General features: G+C 28.7%; 1 protein-coding gene across 2 annotated transcripts in view; it reads left to right on the top strand.

The window, feature by feature from the left end:
- Nucleotides 1-216: 216 nt before the first annotated feature.
- The window catches only part of LOC119609945 (protein Gawky), an 81,979-nt gene continuing 62,136 nt past the window's right edge, over nt 217-20,059 (top strand). For both annotated transcript variants that reach the window (XM_037964998.1, XM_037964997.1), the window contains exon 1: nt 217-575. In XM_037964998.1, coding sequence (XP_037820926.1) covers nt 534-575 — 42 coding nt within the window. In that variant the 5' untranslated portion in view covers nt 217-533. The remainder of the gene's footprint in view (nt 576-20,059) is intronic.

The raw sequence follows: 20,059 nt of genomic DNA, 5'->3' as shown, positions 1-20,059 counted from the left end.
TTTTTATAAGAAATATAAAATTTATATAATATATTCAAAATAATACGACTTTTTGTGATAGCAAGTGTTTTACGGATTAGTTTTTCAAAGGATCTATGCAATTATAATTTAATTTAACCGATTGTATATATACAGATATAAAATAATTTCGTCTCAAAAATAAGAGTGACATAATTTTGAGTCGCGTTATATCAAAATAATAATCGCATTATCCAAAAATATTGTAGTTATTCCACCAAGTACAAAATTTATTTAAAATATATGTACGTTAAAATGCAGGACAATAGTATAGAGAACAATATATAAAATAATAATATTTGTGTAGAAATACAAATAGTTATATTTACAAAAAAATTTTTGGAGCTGAACGTAAAAATTGCTAAAAATAACTGTACAATAAAATAAAATTTCAATGAATGTACTTTTGTTTTGACACATTTTAATGATTGTCTATAATAATTTATCAGTGTTAAACGTAAAGTGGAAGCAAGTAAAATTATTAAAAATTTGGACCCGATTAACGCAGGCGCACAATGCTAGCAGCGAATTTGCCAGTATGCCAATATGCTGGAATGGTAAGATTTTAAGTTTCTTTCTTATATATTCAAATAGGTATTTTTTATATTTTATAGGAAACAATATTGATCTGAAAGTAATTTCATTCACAATAATAAACCTTACATTCAAAATGTAAAATAAAGAATTTCTATTTACAAATTGTACGTACATTTCACTCATATGTATATAAATAATTTCGTAATTCAGAGTTTGGGTTCTTTGAATTGAGTTTTTTTTTATTAATTCTTCCGTTACATAACCGAGCCCATAGGGCCTTATATGGCTAATTAAAGCTACTAAATACATAAAACTACAAAATATATACTTATATACATTTGTAAATTAAAAATATTATTATTAAAATATAAAACAAATATTCATTGATATTTATATATGGGCATTTCCACCGACCCCAAAGCTCTTCTTAACCACTATGATGAGAAATCGGATTCGAAAGTTACAATAATATTTCAGGCATATTTTTCACCTTTAGTTGCGTTTTCTTTTAATAGTTTTTATTATTTTAAAGGACTTTTATCGGAAAATATTTGTTGGAATACTAGTTATCATAAAGCATACAAATAAAAAAATTATAAAAAAAATTATAAATCGAAAATTTGCCTTTTTACGGAAAAAAGGCAAATTTTCGATAATTGTCACGTTCGTCACGTTGAAACAGGATATTTTTCGGTAACTTTTTAGTTGTCATTCAGAAGTGTTCAAAACTTTGAATATAAATCAAGTTTAGTATATAGAACTTAATTTAAAATATTAAAATTTTAATTCTAATTATATGTAGAATTTCAAAGTTTGTCACATCACGTCACATTACGTAAATTTTCAGAAGTGCTACCTTCGAATTGTGAAATATTGGTATTTAAAAAGATGTGATATTTATGCTATTTATTTAATTAGGTGATAGTTATGAATTTTTAGCTGATAAATGGATGAAAAAGCATAGAAATTCAACAAATGATCTTTATGGAGTTTTGGATATGGGAGTTATGAGCGATTATTGTATTATCATCAGAAGGGTCAGTAATATGATTCATGTACATTTGAAAGTTTTTAGTTTTTTTTTGCTATGCCTGATCAAATTGGGTTGAACAAAATTATTTGTGTTGAATTTTATGTTAATATAAGCAATTTTTTAAAAGATTTATATTAATTAATGTTAATTCTTATATTATTCTTATACGGGAACTAGTTTCAACTAGAATAAATTAAAAGCAACTTCTATTTTTGTCACATCACATCACGCACTTTAACTACTTAAGTATGTATATCTTAGGGACATTAAGTTCTTTCAATTTCTTCTTTCGACCAATTATAGAGCTATTGAAGCCCTATATATATATATATAAATACAAGAAATTTTATTTTAATTTTTAATTTGATTTATTTCAATATTAAACCTAGCCTATTGACCATAATCGGTTACAAATTTCTGCTTAAAAAATAGGTATACATAAAAAAATATATTTATACTAGCTATACCCAGTGTGCTTCGCTACCCTCATCATAATGGAATAAAATAAATATAATTATTGTAAATGTATATATATATATATATATATATATATATATCTGCAATATCAAAAAGTCACCTTTTAGAGAACTCTTTTAGTTTGAATTTATGATTCTAGTCTCAATGTTACAGAAAATTAAAAAAACAGCTGAAGTACGAAAAAGTACCAGACAGTGCCCTTTTATAGATTTTCATTAAATCAGGATGACACATGTTTAATTTTCAACCAGAAAAAAAAAATCGCATACAGATTTTTATACAATCAGGAAGCTGCGTGACCAATTTTTTTAGGTTCAATATTATAGAAAATTCGAAAAGTATTAGAAAAAGAACAAAAAAGTACCAGAAAATAATCCAGTTTAAATTTTCATTCACTCAAGTCTCTGATTGCTTAGTTTATGTTCCAAGGTTCATTATAATAGAAAACTCAAAAAGTACCAGTTGAAGAATGAAAAATTACCAAAAAGGGGGCCCTTTTATAGATTCTCATTAACTCCGGGCTCCACAAGCTTAATTTCATATTTCTAGGATCAATATTATAAAAAACACAAAAAGCACCTTTTAAAGAACGAAAAAGTACCAAAAAGTCCCCTTTTATAGGTTATCACTTAATCCGGGCTATACATGCTTAATTTCTTGTTTCTAGGTTCAATATTATAGAAAATTCAAGAAGTACCTTTTGCTTAATTTCACGTTTATAGGTTCAATATTATACAAAAATTCAAAAAGTACCTTTTGAAGAACGAAAAATTACCAAAAACTCCCCTTTTATAGATTCTAATTTACTCCGTGCTCTACATGTTTATTTTTATGTTTCTATGTTTAATTTTATAGATAAATCAAAAAGTACCAGTCGAAGAAAGAAAAAGTACCAAAAAGTCTCCTTTTATAGATTCTCATTTACTCCGTGCTCTACATGCTTAATTTCATGTTTCTAGGTTCAATATTATAGAAAATTCAAAAAGTACCTTTGGAAGAACGAAAAAGTGCCCTTTTTTCTTTTCTAGGTTTAATTTTAAAGAAAACTCAAAAAATACCTGTGTAGAACGAAAAAGTCCCTTTATTATTAATTTCATGTTTAGATTTCAATATCATAGAAAACTCAAAAAGTACCAGATGGAGAATGAAAAAGTACCAAATAACACCCCATTAGCATATTTAGTGTTTCTAAATCTAAAAATTTTATCCAAATTGGATGATTGTGTTTGAATAAAATCGAATTTCCCGTTTTTACCCCTTTTGGAACCTTTTTTCTTCTCATTAACGAAATAAAAATTCTATTCCAAAAAGTTGCAACATCGCAGTGCTAGTCCGTTATTATGTATTCATATGTATAAGTTAATAAACCAAAAACAATGTTTTATTAAAAAAAAGTACCAAAAATAGGTACAATTTTCACCTCTTAAACGTGCGAATATCCAAAAAGTATTAAATTCATATTTTTATTTTTTCGTCAAGTTATGAAGGAGTCAAAAATATTGTTTGAACATTCACTGGTTTAAAAGATACATGGGGTGTATAAAAGTACTAAAATACAGTTTTTACCCGTTTATTCCCTAAAGGGGCTGAATTTGAAAAAAGTACCACACACCTGTCCGCTTATTTGTGTACCCTCCACCACCATCAGTGGTGATACAGGATATATATAAGTTTGTCATTCCGTGTGTAACACCAAGAAATATTCATCTGAGACCCAACATATTATATACACTATCGGACAAAATAAAGTGCAAAAGTGCTCATGCTACATTATTTCATCGAAAAATCGGTTAAATGATTATTGAAAATGGAATTTTTTTTCAAAATCATTTAGTTTATATACAATGTTACAAAAATAACAATAAAACTAAATTATTGTGCTCAAAATTTTTCTGTATAACATCTAGAATTAAAATAAATTCACTTTTTTGTCGGACAAAATAAAGTGTAAATTTTATATATCATTATTTAAATTTCTTGTATATCAAAATTTTTTATCTATTTTGGTTCTGATTTGAATATCTGGATCTACTCAAGCCATTTTTGTAATTTTTTACCATTATTAATCGCAATCGCTTTCACTTTCCCTTGCTTTCTCCCATACTATTATTTTCAAAAGAAATCCGTTTTTGTTCGCTATTTCAGCGGAATTTTGTGATCAATTGTGGTCAAATATTAATCTATTAGATTTAGGGCGATGCTCTGAGCAGGTCATTCAAATTTTTCAGTGTTTTTTTTTCTTACAATAATGTTTTTGACCTTAGTCGTATGTTTGAAGTCATGAATCGGTTGAGGCATTAAGTCTCTCAAACCCATTTTTACGGCATTTATTTCAAAATTTTTATTAAATACGCTCGTGAATTGCTCATTTGTTATTGCTTACTCCATTTTCACTAAGATTCTCGCTCTTAAAGTTGAATAATGTAACAATACCGATAGCCCTCCACCATAATGTTTAAAACCTGGGGTATTGTTTTTAAAATTTTGTATATTGAAGGGCTTAACTCACACTCATTGTCGACATTTCAAAATTTTCGGTAGAAATTGGGACTCATCTGACCAACTACGTAAATTTGAGCTAAAAATTACGAAATTAAATACTAAAATCGAAAAAATTTTTAAGCTTTTAAATATGTTGGTGAAAGATTGAAGGTATGGGTCAGTTGACTCTTCGGATGTGTCCAATTTTTAACGTTAGGTGTGAGGAACCTAGGTGAAATTTATTCAAAAAGCTCCAATGAACACTATATAAGCATATTACAGTCAAATCATAAGATCAGTGCCTTCGAAATGGACTTGGGCAACTTTATATTTCGGCAAGATAATAAGCTTAAGCACTTGATAAAGTTAAAAAAATAACATTTCTGTAGGAAAAATCACGGAAAAATTGGAATGTCCTGCTCAGAGCACCGCCCTAAATCCAATAGATTAATTTTGGACCACAATTTATCAAAAAATTCCGATGAAATAGTGATCTAAAACGTATTTCTTTTGAAAATTATCATATGGGGATAGCAAGGGGAAGGGAAGGCGATTGCGAATAATAATGGAGAACAAAATTACCAAAATGGCTTAAGTAGATACAGATGTTAAAATCAGAACCAAAATAGATAAAAAATTTTGATATACAAGAAATTTAAATAATGATATATAGAATTTACACTTTATTTTGTCCGACAAAAAAGTGAATTTATTTTAATTTTAGATGTTATACAGAAAAATTGTAAGTACAATAATTTAGTTTTATTGTTATTTTTGTAGCATTGTATATAAACTAAATGATTTTGAAAAAAAATCCATATTCAATAATCATTTAACCGATTTTTCGCTGAAAGAATATACATGAGTACTTTTGCACTTTATTTTGTCCGATAGTGTATATTCTTGGTCCTTATGAAATTCTGAGTCGATTTATCTATGTCCGTCCGTCCGTCTGTCTGTGTAAAACACGCTCACGTAAAAACGAAGTGAAATAAATTATTGAAATTTGGTCAGAATATTCCCTATTGTCCTAGGCAGTTTGGTATTGAAAATGAGCAAAATTTACATCGGGAAAAGTTATGAATCGAAATTGAAAACAACTCCGAAAAAAATAAGCATTTTTAACACATTCTGATGTAATTTTCACTAAAACTATGCAATATAATTCCATAAAAATCATCATACATTTGTTTTTACATGAGAACTTTATTCCTGTTGAAAATTACCGGAATCGGTCCTCAATTTCTTATACCTCCCATATGAAAGTACATATTCCCGGAAAATGAGTTTATTGTTAATAACTTCCCTCAGAATGTTGAGATCTTAACAAAATTTTACAAATTAAAATTTTATGTCAATATAATTCATATAGAGAAAAAATTTCCTAGATCGGTCCAATTATGGAAAATATCTCCCAATTTTGACCCAACTTTTAAAAACGGAGTATGTTTAGGTGTCTCGGCGTTTTTCTGTGTCTTTTGGACATACTTACAGTGTTATTGAACAGAGCTTTTGTTTGCTCATGGATTTAATGTTTTCTAAAAATTTTATTAAAAGTAGCAATCAAGAAAATGTTTTGTTAATTTCATATTTCTTTTAGTTGTGTTCTTTTGTAATTGCTGTTTAATAAATATAAAACAGATTTTGTTTATTTTCAAAAAATGTGTTGTTTGTGATATTGATGCAAAAAATTAATAACTTGATTGTTTGTTTTGTATTTTTGGTAAAAATATCATTAATTTATTAATTACAAGTTATGTTTTTTAGGCTGTTAGAATTTTCGATAAAATTTTCTTTTGTTGTTTTGATTTTGTTCCAAAAAACATATTTTTAAATTGCACATAAATTGCAACTTCGAAAAAAACTGGAATAATACCAAAACACATTAAGTTATCACATGTTTAAATAAATTCTAAAATCTACAAACGATGTTACTTTTCGCTATTTTTGATCTATTTTTCGAATTTGATATTTATAACGAACGTTAGTTTTAACAACATAAACGTAAAGCAAAGCTTATTTTAAATACATATTCAAATATCTACACAATTGATTTTGTACACGTGGTAGTAAATTTTTTTGAAACTAAAAACAAGTAAGCCTAAAATGGCCCCTGAGGGGAAAAACTCTAGGAATAAAGAGCACAATGCTAAGATATCAAATCAGGCAGTATATACTAGCTGTATGCATATACTAAAGGAAAATCAAATTGAGTTCCATTCCTATAGTTCGAAAGATAATAGGTTATACATAGGGTTGCCAGAATGGCTGGACTTGGCTGGATTGTCCAGCTTTTTTGATGCTTGTCCAGTTTCAAGCTAAAATTTAATTTGTCCAGCTAAATAAAATATTTTTAGTACACTGCAATAATTTTTATGTTATCTTTGTCAAATCATGTTAGCCAACACTGATTGTACATTTGTTATACAACTAAGTTATGATTTCCCTCTTCTATCATCATGTCTCAACACTTGAACAGCTGATGTCGTAATAAATATTAAGTCTGTTCGCGTACTCGATAATTTGTAACAATTTGCAACAATTGTTATTGGATTCCGTTCGCGTACTTTCGAAAACTTGCAACGAGAGAGTAAGAGAGCGGTAAAAATTACAGTTCGTTGATAGAGAATTTTTTGATTTTACTGGATATTTTTTCCCCAGTAAAAAATATCCAACTTATATTCACAACATATATTTGATTTATGAATATGTAAACAAACCAAAGAAATCAAAAATTTGGTAAATTTAAAATTTTTTGAAAGAAATATATAAATTAATAACACACGAATATTAAAAAATTATTTGTAATTAGATTTATTTTAATTTTATTTATCATAAATTAGTTTTTAAAAAAGTTTATTTGTCATGAAAAATCATAACAAATATTGTCAATCTAGCGTTTTTAAAACAATTTAGTTTGTCTTTCTCTTAGCGATTTTGTGTAAATTTTTATTTTAATAATATGTTCGTATCATGAAGTTTTAAAACAATAATATATTTTTAATGATACTACATGTTTTGTTAACTTTAAATATCCATTTATTTATAGGAAAAATCAAAGTTACAATTATTTGTTTTTTAGTGTTTTGTTAGCGATTGAGATTTCAGCAAAAGGGCATTACCAATCTTTGTTTATAAACAAAAAATTGGATTTCACGTATTTTTTTGGATATTTTTTTGATTGAGAATATATTAAAAATTACTCTCTATCATAAAGTTACTGTATATTTCTTACAGGAAAGTACGCGAAAAGACCAATTATTGCGAGCGATAGTCAATTTCTTTACGTACAGCTTACGTACTTATGATTTTTAAAATTTAAAACTTCAAATCTTTTGCTCTAAAAAACTAAGTTAACGAAATGATCGGGGAAAACTAAAAATATATTCGTACTCTGTGGACAAAACAAAACGGAATTGGTATATGAGAACCCCTGCATTTTTTTGGTGTATCACTGTGAAATTATTTACACAAAACCAAAATTAGCGTTTTCTCAGTATTTTTTATGTCCAGCTTTTTTTGTTTTGTCCAGCTTTTTAAAGCCCAATGTCCAGCTTTTTGCGAATCGGAATCTGGCAACCCTAGTTATACACCATCTTCTCTTACCTCGTATCAAAACAGACGATATCAAAACTGAATTGGAAAGCTACAAGTTGTCATCATTTGCTATATCAGAAATTATTACTAAATTCAGCTCGAATAATAATGCAGTGTATAAGGTACAATTTATTCGAAAAAACTTTAATACAAGTTCTTTAAAAAATGTGAGAGCTATAGCTAACGTAATAATTACGTGGAAAAAATACAGACCAAAGAAAAATGAAAGGCCAACACAATGTTGGAACTGTCTAATGTATGGTCATGGTGGAGAGCATTGTCATCGTGCAGAAAAGCATCATACAAATGTTTGTCCATTTAACACAAATGGAAAGCGACTAACTGCTTTTACTTGTTTTAATTGTAAAAAACATGGAAAAGAGAAAACTGATCATGCAGCAAATGACATAAATTGTCCACTACGTTCTCTTTATCTGGAGACGAAGGCAAGAGTTACAATTAAATCTTATAATAGTAACAGAGTACAGCAAAATTTAAATACCTTCCAATTCAACGGTGTAGAATTTCCAAATTTAGGAAATACACAAACCGCAACAACAATAATATAATGAATGGCAAATTTTCATATGTAAACCAGCTGAAAAATAATTCCGATCTGTTTAGAGTCGAAGAACTTTTTGATATACAGTGAACTCTCGATAATGTGAACTAATTAATGTCGGGGTAGTTCATATTTTCGAATTTGTTCACATTTTCGATTGTGATTTTTTATATATATATATTACTAAGTAATTCTTTCTAAAAATCATTTCTGCAAGTAAGTAATGAAAACGCTAAGATTAATAAAAAAACTTTTTGTAATTTATTTGGAACAAAAAGTTTTTAAAAATCCATTTTATAAAGAGTACACACGTAGTATGTGCATAAAAAACAAACAAAATATTACGACAAAAAAATAAATAAAATTTACAATGAAAAAAGATAGGTGCATACATATATAATTAAATATGGAAATAATCGGTTATTATTTTCAGTTTTTCTTTTGTTCGACCAGCTTATTTACCTCCAATTCCCTGATTTTTTTCAATACTTTAATGTCAGTTTGACCATTTGAAATTCAGCCCAATGGACAGCTTTGTTAAAAATTTCGACAGCTTCTTTGGCTTTAATGTTGTTATCAGGCGCTTCAATAAAACAGTCATCATCGTCGGACTCTTCAATTAAATCATTTTCATCAAATGGCGTGACGTCCTCACAAGGATTATTGATCCAATCTCTAATGTTTACAGCAGTAAATACTTCCTGAGGGCACAATGTCTGTAGAAGATCTGCAGCAGTATTTTCTAAAGATCTAACCTCTGATTGCCACTTTTCTTTTAAAACGCTCAAAGGAACATTAAATTCAGGATCATCTTCATCATTTACCATATTCAAAACATTTTTCCAACAATTAGATAAAGTTTCTTTACCAACTCGAAACTCCTTCTTTAAGTGTGATTTTTTTCATCGATTCAAGCAAATCCCCCTCTTTTGCAATAATAGTTGCCAGAAGACTGTTCCTATAATGAAGCTTTGTGATTCTAATTGGATTTTGATCCATTGGCTGGATCAGAGCCGTTACATTTGGAGGCATAGGTTCTATGGAACCATCCTCGGATTTAAGGTCAGATTCTGGTGGATGGGATGGGCCATTATCTATTAGGAGTAAAGCTTTTACTGGTAATCCTTTCTTCGTTCAAAAATCTGTCACCTTAATGAAAAATAAAACAGTAAGAATCCCAATTGAACTAATTTTACATGTTTACTTACCTCTGGCACAAAACAGTTGTGAAACCATTCTTTAAAAATGGAAGAAGTCATCCAAGCAGACTTTGAATTTCTGTAGTTTACGGGACAGATAAAATGTTTAAAACTGCGAGGATTTTTCGATTTTCCTATTACTAAAAGTTTTATTTTATGAAATCCTGACGCATTTGCGCAGCATAAAAATGTTATACTTTGCTTTTCCATTTTTGCACTTGGAGCACTTTTCTCCAATGACGTTACATATGTTTTTTGTGGGTGAAGTTTCCAATATAGACCAGACTCATCGGCATTATGCAACTGATCATTGGATAAACCCAAAACTTCTATCTTTGCTTTCAATTTAATTTTAAAAGGATTTACGAACTGAGATTGTTCAGAAAGTTTTTCACCGCTTATCTGAAGGAGCCGAATTCCGTATATTTTTTTAAATTTTTGTAGCCACCCATTGCCAGCATTGAAGTCATTTCCATTTTCACTTATGTTTTTGTGAATTTGTTTGGCTTTCTCTTTCAACATCAACCCATTTACAGGGAGGTTTTTATTCCGCATGCAAATAAACCACTTATAGAGCGATTTTTCCTTTTTTGGAAGCTCTGAAGATCGTAATGTTTTGCGTTTTCCGGGTCCATAAAACGTTGATTTTGCAACTTTTTACTTAACACTGTAACACTCGATCCTTTTTTTAAATATTCTAAAATTTCGCATTTCTCATTTAAGGATAAAAACTTTCAACTGTTTTTAGACATTACTAATTTTAAAAGTAAATTCACGAACCTACCTCAACAAGTTACATAAAGCATTAAATACTTTGAAATAATGGCATACTATTGTATTTATTAATTCGGGGATTCCCAACATTAAAAATAAGTGCATCTACAAATTAAAAAATCCCTAAAAATTTAAAAAAAAATTTTTCACTATTTAGAGCCATTAAACTTTGTTCACTATTTAGAGCGCCCATATAAAAAACTGAGTGTTCACATTAGTGGATAGTTCATTATATTGGATATTCACATTACCGCGAGTTCACTGTATTTACAACTGCTATGGACGATTTAAAAAGATGCACATCAAAAGTGCAACAAATTAAAATTGTTATGTCTATGGTAAAATATGCTCATGACCTAAACTAATTTTATTTTATTTATTTTATTACGGTATTATAAATTGTTTGCTTGTAGTTGCCTTAATTTCTAAAGAGTTTAGGAAAATTAAAATCCTTTTCTACTTTGTTAATTAAAATAAAATATTTATAACATATGTAAGAAATTTAATTAATTTGATGGAAAAGAAAAATTATAAAAAACCTTTATGAAAAGCTTAATAATAATTATATTAGCGGAATAAAATTATGCTGAGACCACTTCATAATAACATACATCATAACACTAGATCTATTGAAAATAAATATATCTATAGAAAAACTAGATGTATTCACGTCAACTGTTTTCCTTGTGTGAAACAGCCAAAGTGTAAATTTTTTGCACTAATATTACAACACCATATAGAAAATAATTTCGCACAAACTTTTGCTTTTTGCACTGCCACCATCCATTGAAAAAATTGTTCTCTTTTATAAACAAAAGTACCAAATTTTGCAACTATTAGTCTATACACGTATGTATCGAATATACATGTGCATGACATGTTTTTCTTTTTCCGGACCATTACATTTCCCGGGAAAACGGGATTCATTTTGAAATTTCCGGGAATTCCCGGCTAGAACTTATTATAAAATTTTAAGAATATAGCAGCTATTTAAATACAATTTCGTATTATTTTTAAGATATTTATAGTTTGATGTAAATAAAAAGGCAATCAAAATTAAATAAAAAGAGGATAAGGGACACGATTTTTTTGTTATATACACGCCTGAAACATTTTTATAGGAATGGTTTTTATTCCCTACACTATAGTGTGGATTGTATTTGCTGACAAAGTTTGCCATAAAGTATACCAATCAGCTCCGTCTATATAAACCACCTAGCAAAATAAGTGTGGAAAGGAGGGATGTTGTTATTTTTAGAAGCAGTAAGCATTCCATATTTGGATGTCAGAAATAAGCCACATTCTTTCAATGACACGTTTATGTAAATTTAATTGGTTTTTCACCAAAATTTGATGTACTTCGAACATGTTATTTGTAGTGACTTTTCTACATCTCTTTCGTCACTTTTAACTTGGTTTTCATTTGTAAGGAAATATTTGGTTTTTTAATCGCATTTTTAGATGTGATTAAGATGTCGTTCGCAAAGTATGACATCAATTATTTTTTTGCTGGGCATGCAATCAAACTCCAGATGCCAATTTTGAAGATCATTTGATGAAATTTTGCAAATACTCCTTTTTACCCCAAAGACTAACCACATTTAAATTGGTTGTTATGAATCTATTATTTCACCTACACCCAAATATGTAAGTTTGTCATTCCGTTCGTAATTTCTACAATATAATTTTTCGTCCCTATAAAGTATATTCTGGATCCTTATAGATAGCGGATTCGATTAAGCCATGTTCGTCTGTCTGTCCGACTGTGTGTGTGTTGAAATAAATTTTCTAAAGACCTCAGATATCTTTGGGATCTCAATATTCAATAATTCTATCTGACATGCTTTCAAGAAGTTTCCTATTTAAAAGCAAAATCGGTTCATAAATAACGGAGATATTAGCAAAAATCTGAGACAAACTCTGAAAATTTCGTCAAAAAATTAGTATTCTTTATGTAGACCCATGAAAACAACAACAACGTTTAGATTGTGCTTGTTTGTGTGTACATTTTGTTTGCTTGTTTAAATAAACCGCTGGAAACAACAACGTTTAGGATTTGTGTTTGTTGTTTTGAGTGTTTTTCTTTGTCACAGAGATGGGAAAATATTTATGAACGAAATGCGATTTTTTGGAACAATAAAGGGTGATGGCAACACGTCAAAATTTGGTCAAAACTTGTTTATGTGTTAGTAATTTATTCCACCTATTATTGAGGAAAAAGAATCATAAATTTCACTTTTATTTAAATTTTGCGACGGCAACATCATTTTTTACCGCATAGTGATAAGAAAATGTATGAAAAATTTTTATGCGTTATGTGTCTATACTGTTACACATACAATTTTTACCATTATTATAAATGTAATTTTTGTTATAAAAAACAATTATTTATCTCTTGAAATTATTTTTTTTATTAATGAAAAATTGTTTTATTAAAATCTGGATATTTTTCTTTGTATATTTCAAGTAAAGTTTGGTACTATGCCTGCAAATAAATTCGAATATGATTTTTTTTTCATCCATATTTCATTTACCTTGCGGAAAAACATGTGATGTTGTCTCACCAAAAACTAAATAAAAATGAATTTAAGCTTCTTCTTCAACGTATGCTTCTTCTGCTTCAATTTCTGTTGAAAATCAAAAGTGTTGATTTTCATCAAACCAGTGCGTGTGAGTTTTTTTTCACTAACACAATCAAAAAAATTTCTGTGTGTGTTTAAAGAAAAAATCTTAAATTTAACACTATGGTGAAGGGTATATAAGATTCGGCACACTTACTCGTTATTATTATTCACTACATTTTTTCTGGATATTTTTGTTATTTGAGTTCTCATTTAACGTGAAGCTAAATAGGTGCAAAATTTACGTCACAAAAGTAAGTATACAGATTATTTCAATATATATTTGGTTTCATGATATTAACAAAATTTATGAAAATTTAACCCGTTTGAATATAATTACTTTATAATAAAATATTTTTTACACAATAACTTGGAAAAAATCCACTTTTAGTTCCGAAAAATTGAAATTTTTGGTAATTGACCTGAATATTATTTATAGGAGCACTTTTTTCATATTTAAGGCCATCTTGCTATTTAAACCCCCGGAATTTTGGATCGGGTATTCAGTAATATCCCTTGTTTGTTCATTATGATGCATTAGATGACGATATTTTAACTTTTAAAGTAATTATTTCCTTACAATAATTGCAATCCATTTCGGTCCAATACCGTTTTTAACAAGATATAGCGTTCATATTCGATATTTAATGGGGATTTCCTAAAATTTATTTCTTAAAATGCGAAATTATTAATACTTGTACTAGTTTCCATTAATCAAAACAAGTTTTTTGATTCCAATCAACCATCACACACTTCTAAATACTACCAATAATCGTCAAATGGTGACCATGTCAATAACTTACACTACATATCGGTTCCGAAATTGGTCATTGTCCAAAATAATAAGATTTTTATATTAAATTAGACTCAATTAGTGGTATGAAAACGAATTGAACAATTTTGAACAAGGGTACGTCTTAATTTGTTGCTAGAACAAATAAAATGTCCGATCCATAAAACATGGTTATTGTATCGAGTATATCAAGATATGATTGGTAGCATTATTGTATGCTTTGGAAATCGGAGTATTTGGAAAACCTGTTTAAATTAAAGGAAATATATAGAATTATCCAAATTTTAAAGTTTATGTTGTAAGTCTTAAGAAATCGGAGTTAAATTTCGGTTTTTAAGAACGTACTGTGTTCAAAATGGCCAAATCCATGCATATAACATTAATTTCGAAGTAACAACTCTTTTCAAAAGTTAAAAATTCTATTTCCAATGCATCATTTGGAGGGTTCAATGACCACCAGATCCAATATCCGGGGTCTAAAGTGGAAAAATATCGTAGAAATAAGAAAAAACTGTTCTACTAATTAATTCCGGACCCAATCGGCCCAAATTTCAAGATTTCGGAACTAAAAGTAGATTTTTTCCAAGTTATTGTGTAAAAAATATTTTATTGAAAAGTAATTATATTAATACAAGTAAAATTGTCATAAATTTGGTTAATATCATTAAACCAAATATATACTGTATACTTACTTTTGTGACATAAATTTTGCACCTTTTTACCTTCAGCTTAAATGAGAACTCAAAGAACCAAACTATGAGGAAAAAAGTAGTGAATAATATCATAATTGTTTTTAATAAATAAATGTGTTACTTTTTTGTTTTTTGAAAAAATAATGTCTTTTTTTAAATAAAAGCAATCGTCAGTATTTCTGTATACTTATTTTTGTGAATAATATATATATATATATATATATATATATATATATATATATATATATATATATATATATATATATATATATATATATATATATATATATATATATATATCATCCCAAAAACCCGCTCTAAATCTCTCACAATTAAATAAAAGCATCACATTATCCGCAAATAAAAATGGTTTACAAATCATATTATCAATATGGTTTGGCAAGTCATTCACATAAAGGATAAAGAGAATAGCGCCCAAAACTGAACCCTGAGGAACACCAGATGTTAGACGAAGTGATTCAGAGTAAACATTCACAACCTCAACAAACTGAAATCGATCTCTTAGATATGAGAAAATTTACTTGCACGCCGTACTTGAAAAATTGTATATTTCTCTCAATTTTCTTATCAAAACAGAGAAATTTACAGAGTTAAATGCCTTAGTAAAATCAAGTATTTGATCCTTCAAAATATGCTCAACCGCTTTAGATAAAGCCGGCAGAACCGATATAGGCCTTAAATCATCAAACCCACGAACATGACCAGTCTTAGGAATTGGTACAATACGAGCCTTTTTCCAACCTAAAGGAAAAGTAGACGAAACTAATATAGTATTAACATGATGCGTAAAAATAAGAGACATATACGGATAAATAATCTTAATAAAGTTAATTGGAATTTTATCAACACCCACAGACCTAGACCTAATTTTACATATCGCCTCAAATAAGTCAGATTCACTGATGTAATCAAAAGAAAACGCTCCATTTACCACATCAAAGTCCCCAAAATCAACCAAGTCATTACCAGCCATACCAGAACTATTTACAAAATACCTATTCATGCTATCAACATCATAGTCGTAAACTCTCTCACAATTACCAATAAACCCAGCTCTTTTTAAAATAGTCTACATACCCAATGCATTAAGTCCAGAAAATAATCCAGAATAGTATTTCCTTTTTCCTTTCCGAATTACATTTTCCGATATCTGCAATATGTTGTCCAATTAGCACTCGATCTCTCAGATAAAAAGGCAGAGTAAGCTAAGTCTCTTAAGGATGTTGCCAACGAAATTTCACCACATAGAAGATAGGATCTACCCATCGGTGCTGGGCGATATGTAGGTGAACTATAGGCATGAAATGGGGTCTTAGTCCTACTATGACACATTGGTGTTATAAAAGTATAATTAGACTAATTCTAGCTTCAATAATCTGGTTGACTTCTTTGGACAAAAAGTGTAATATCAAACTACAACAGGGAGTTCAGCGTACATGCTGCTTGGGTACAAGTGGTGCCATAAGCACAATGTCAAACAAGGCTCTAGGAACGTTGTTGATATTCCAACCATTGAAACATATTTAAGATATGAGGCGGCACTTACAACCGAACGGCTCATAACTTTAGGTTAATTGGCCAAAGCGGTTAAAAGACACGTCATTAATGTATACTGGACACATTGGTAGGCTATAAACAATCATTGGACGTGCCTGATCACATACCAGTGAGCCCAGATAGAATGTCTTGGCCAATCCGAACATTTCTCACGAACACTGATTGGGAAATTCTTAGGAATTACGGCCAGGAAACTGAGTTTCAGAACATTGAAAGATAATACATTCAGTGGAGACTATGTTGTTTTTTTTACCAATAAACCTTTTTCTTTCATGAAAAGCAGCGCACAACAGACCCGATAGTGTTGTTGTGTGGTCAGATTTGATATAGTATACGTCCTATCAACCGAACCCAAGTATTAGTTTTATTATCGATTTTATTGCATATTTAACCCTATTGCCCCATAAAAAGCATCTTTAAAAAATCGGGGTTCGCTTTTAAATCCGCTGAGAAATTTAAAATATGTCACTGATTTAAAAGTATATTAATGTATGAAAACAGTTTTTACCCGTATCTGAAGATTTTGAAGGTGTTTGGCAAGTTTTATTTATAATTTATTAAATTATTCGAATAAAAACATTTATTCCTTATTCGGTCGAATAATAATAAAAATTTTTTGCTTCGTATTTTATTTGTATTCAAACAAATTGGCATTGGGAAAAAATAATAGAAACGATTCATAGTAGTGCATAGGGGACATAATTTAAAATTTCTTAAACGGAGTTTTTGTATTTATTTTTTAAAATTTTAATTATAAAAATTTACTTTCTAGTTTCTTGTGATATATAGAGTTTACAAGTTTTTTTCCTCCATCGTATTTTATTGGTATTTCAAATATTTAGCATTGGAAAAAATAATAGAAACGATTCATCTTATTATACTGGAGACAAATTAAAAAAATTAAAAAAATTTTAATTGTTAATGATATTCCGAATATCAAAATGTACTGCTTTCTCGGTTCTTTATGTTAACGTGTGTTTTTTTTTCCAACGCCAGGTTGACCATATGAGCTCTGACGGCTGAACTGGAGACATGACTTTCAAATTTTCTCAAATTTACGTTGGTCAGATGAGTCCCAATTTGTACCGAAAATTTTAAAATGTCGACAATGAGTGTGAGTTAAGCCCTTCAATATACAACATTTTAAAAACAATACCCCAGGTTTTAAACATTATGGTGGAGGGCTATCGGTATTGGTATATTATTCAACATAAGGAGCGGGAATCTTTGTGAAAATAGAGTAAACAATAACAAATGAGCAATTCACGAGCGTATTTAATAAAAATTTTGAAATAAATGCCGTCAAAATGGGTTTGGGAGACTTAATGCCTCAACAGATTCATGACTTCAAAAAAAAAAAAAAAAAAAAAAAAACATTATTGTAAGAAAAAAAACACTGAAAAATTTGGAAAGACCTGCTCAGAGCATCGCCCTAAATTCAATATATTAATTTTTGACCACAATTGATAAAAAAAAATTCCGCTAAAATAGCGAACAAAAACGGATATTTGAAAATAATCGTAAGGGGGAAAGCAAGGGGAACGGGAGGTGATTGCGAATAACAATGGTAACAAAAACAATGGTAAAAAAATTACAAAAATGGCTTAAGTAGATCCAGATATTCAAATCGGAACCAAAATAGATACAAAATTTTGATATACAAGAAATTTAAATAATGATATATAAAATTTACACTTTATTTTGTCCGAGATAAAAGAGAATTTACTTTAATTTTAGATGTTATACAAAAAAATTTTAGGTGAAATAATTTTGTTTTATTGTCATTTTTGGAACATTGTTTATTTTTATTTTATTTTATTTTATTCATTTATTTTGTAATATTAAGCCTTCACGGCCAAAATATCAATATTACTTAGTAATAATAAAAACCTGAGATCAATAAGTAGTAATATAAATAAATATAATTCAGTACTAATCATCTGTATATAAACTAAAAAATTTAAAAAAATGTTCATATTCAATAAATATTTAATAGATTTTTCGCTGAAAGAATATAGCATGAGCACTTTATTTTGTTCGATAGTGTATATTAGAGTGCTCCAAAAAACCGAAGTTTCGAATTTTTCGATTTTCCCGTAATCCGCCGAGTTTAAATCGCAGGTACAGCTAAACTGTAAGATATATGAATCACATTTTTTTACCATATAATAACCTTATCTATTGACCATGAATCCCCATGAGATCTCCTAAAAATTTTGAACTTTGTTTAACGAAGTTTCAAAAAAAACTAAAATTGGAGATTTGTAACGGCCGTTGAAAAAATCAAACTTTTTTGGCCATAGTTGAGAACAAGTTTTCGCTTAAAAGTGCAAAAACTAATATTCGAGTAATTATAGATATATTTTAAGTAACAAAATATTTTTTTTAGAATATATCCCAAAAAAAAGTAAATTTTTTTCTCACATTTTGAATTCATGTGCTGTGAGACGCGTTAATGGCCTGGGAAATTTGCAATAACTTTTAAAGTTTTCAAGCTTACTCTGTGCACATTACGATTTACAATAAAGTTCAAAATTTATTACTAAATGGCCAAATTAGGGCAAAAACTGAAAAAATCGATATTTTCCCCTTGTAAATGCACTTGCAATCTTCAGAGCCGTTGCGGCACTTGTTAAAGTTATTCCATCAACCTAATTTTTTTTATGACATAGTTCTACAACCCATAGAACAATTCTAGAGGGGGGGCTTTCAGACAAAATTATTTTTCCTTCATACAAGTCCCTTTTAAACTTTCGATAACGGTTTGAATTGCCAAATATTGGAATTATCTGGAAACTAGCTATACACAGTGTGCTTCGCTACCCTCATCGTAATGGAATAAAATAAATATAATTATTAGAGTCCGACCGAACTCAAAATTTCGTTCGAACCCGAACTTTGGTAAATTTGAAAGTTCGGCCGAACCCGAACTTTGTTCGGGTTTTAAAGTTTGGTGAACACGAACTTTTTTAAATGAAATTTAATACTATTTTATTTTTGGTTTTTAAACGATTTATTGACAATGATATTATTATCTGTAAGAGCACGCAGAGAAAAACATGTTGACTAAGAGCAACATATTATGATTAAAATTATGATTGTAGTCTAAACATATTATCGTTATTGTAACAATTTTAAAATATAATATGATTAAATACCGTCAAAATATTTCATCATGTCATTTTTGTATTTATCATAATATTGTTATACATGATATTATGATCCAATGTGATAAAATTTCGTTTTAAATATGTATCGAAATCAAAATGAATTTTATCGAATCAGTAAAATAAATTTTTAAAAAATAAAAAATATATATACAATACTTAACACAATTAGCAAATTTCAATTTGCCGATTTATATGAAATTTTGGTTCATAAAAAAATTTAAGTATAATTTCATAAGCCTGTTTTGACGTTAGTAATTTTCTAAAGCGACCATTATATGGAGGCCATGTCCAAATGTAAACCGATTTTGTCCATTGTGAATACCAATCAAATTGCAACAATAGTTTAGGTTCTATCGTTCTATCAAGAGACTGACAGACAGACTGACTGACAGACATGTCTAGATCATTTGAGAATAAGGACCAAAGATTTATAATCGAAACTAGATAATTCAAATTAAATGTTTCACTTTTCTTAGCTTTTTAATCACTTTCTGGTTAACAGTTTTTTAAATCAGCTGAAAACACGA

This window comes from Lucilia sericata, unplaced genomic scaffold (genome assembly GCF_015586225.1).
Source record: "Lucilia sericata isolate MDLA Ls3-8-SP2 unplaced genomic scaffold, ASM1558622v1 Contig001088F_arrow, whole genome shotgun sequence".
Classification (NCBI taxonomy): Eukaryota; Metazoa; Arthropoda; class Insecta; order Diptera; family Calliphoridae; genus Lucilia; species Lucilia sericata.
The sequence above is the reverse complement of the archived record's forward strand: the minus strand, read 5'-3'. Positions and strand labels throughout refer to the sequence as shown.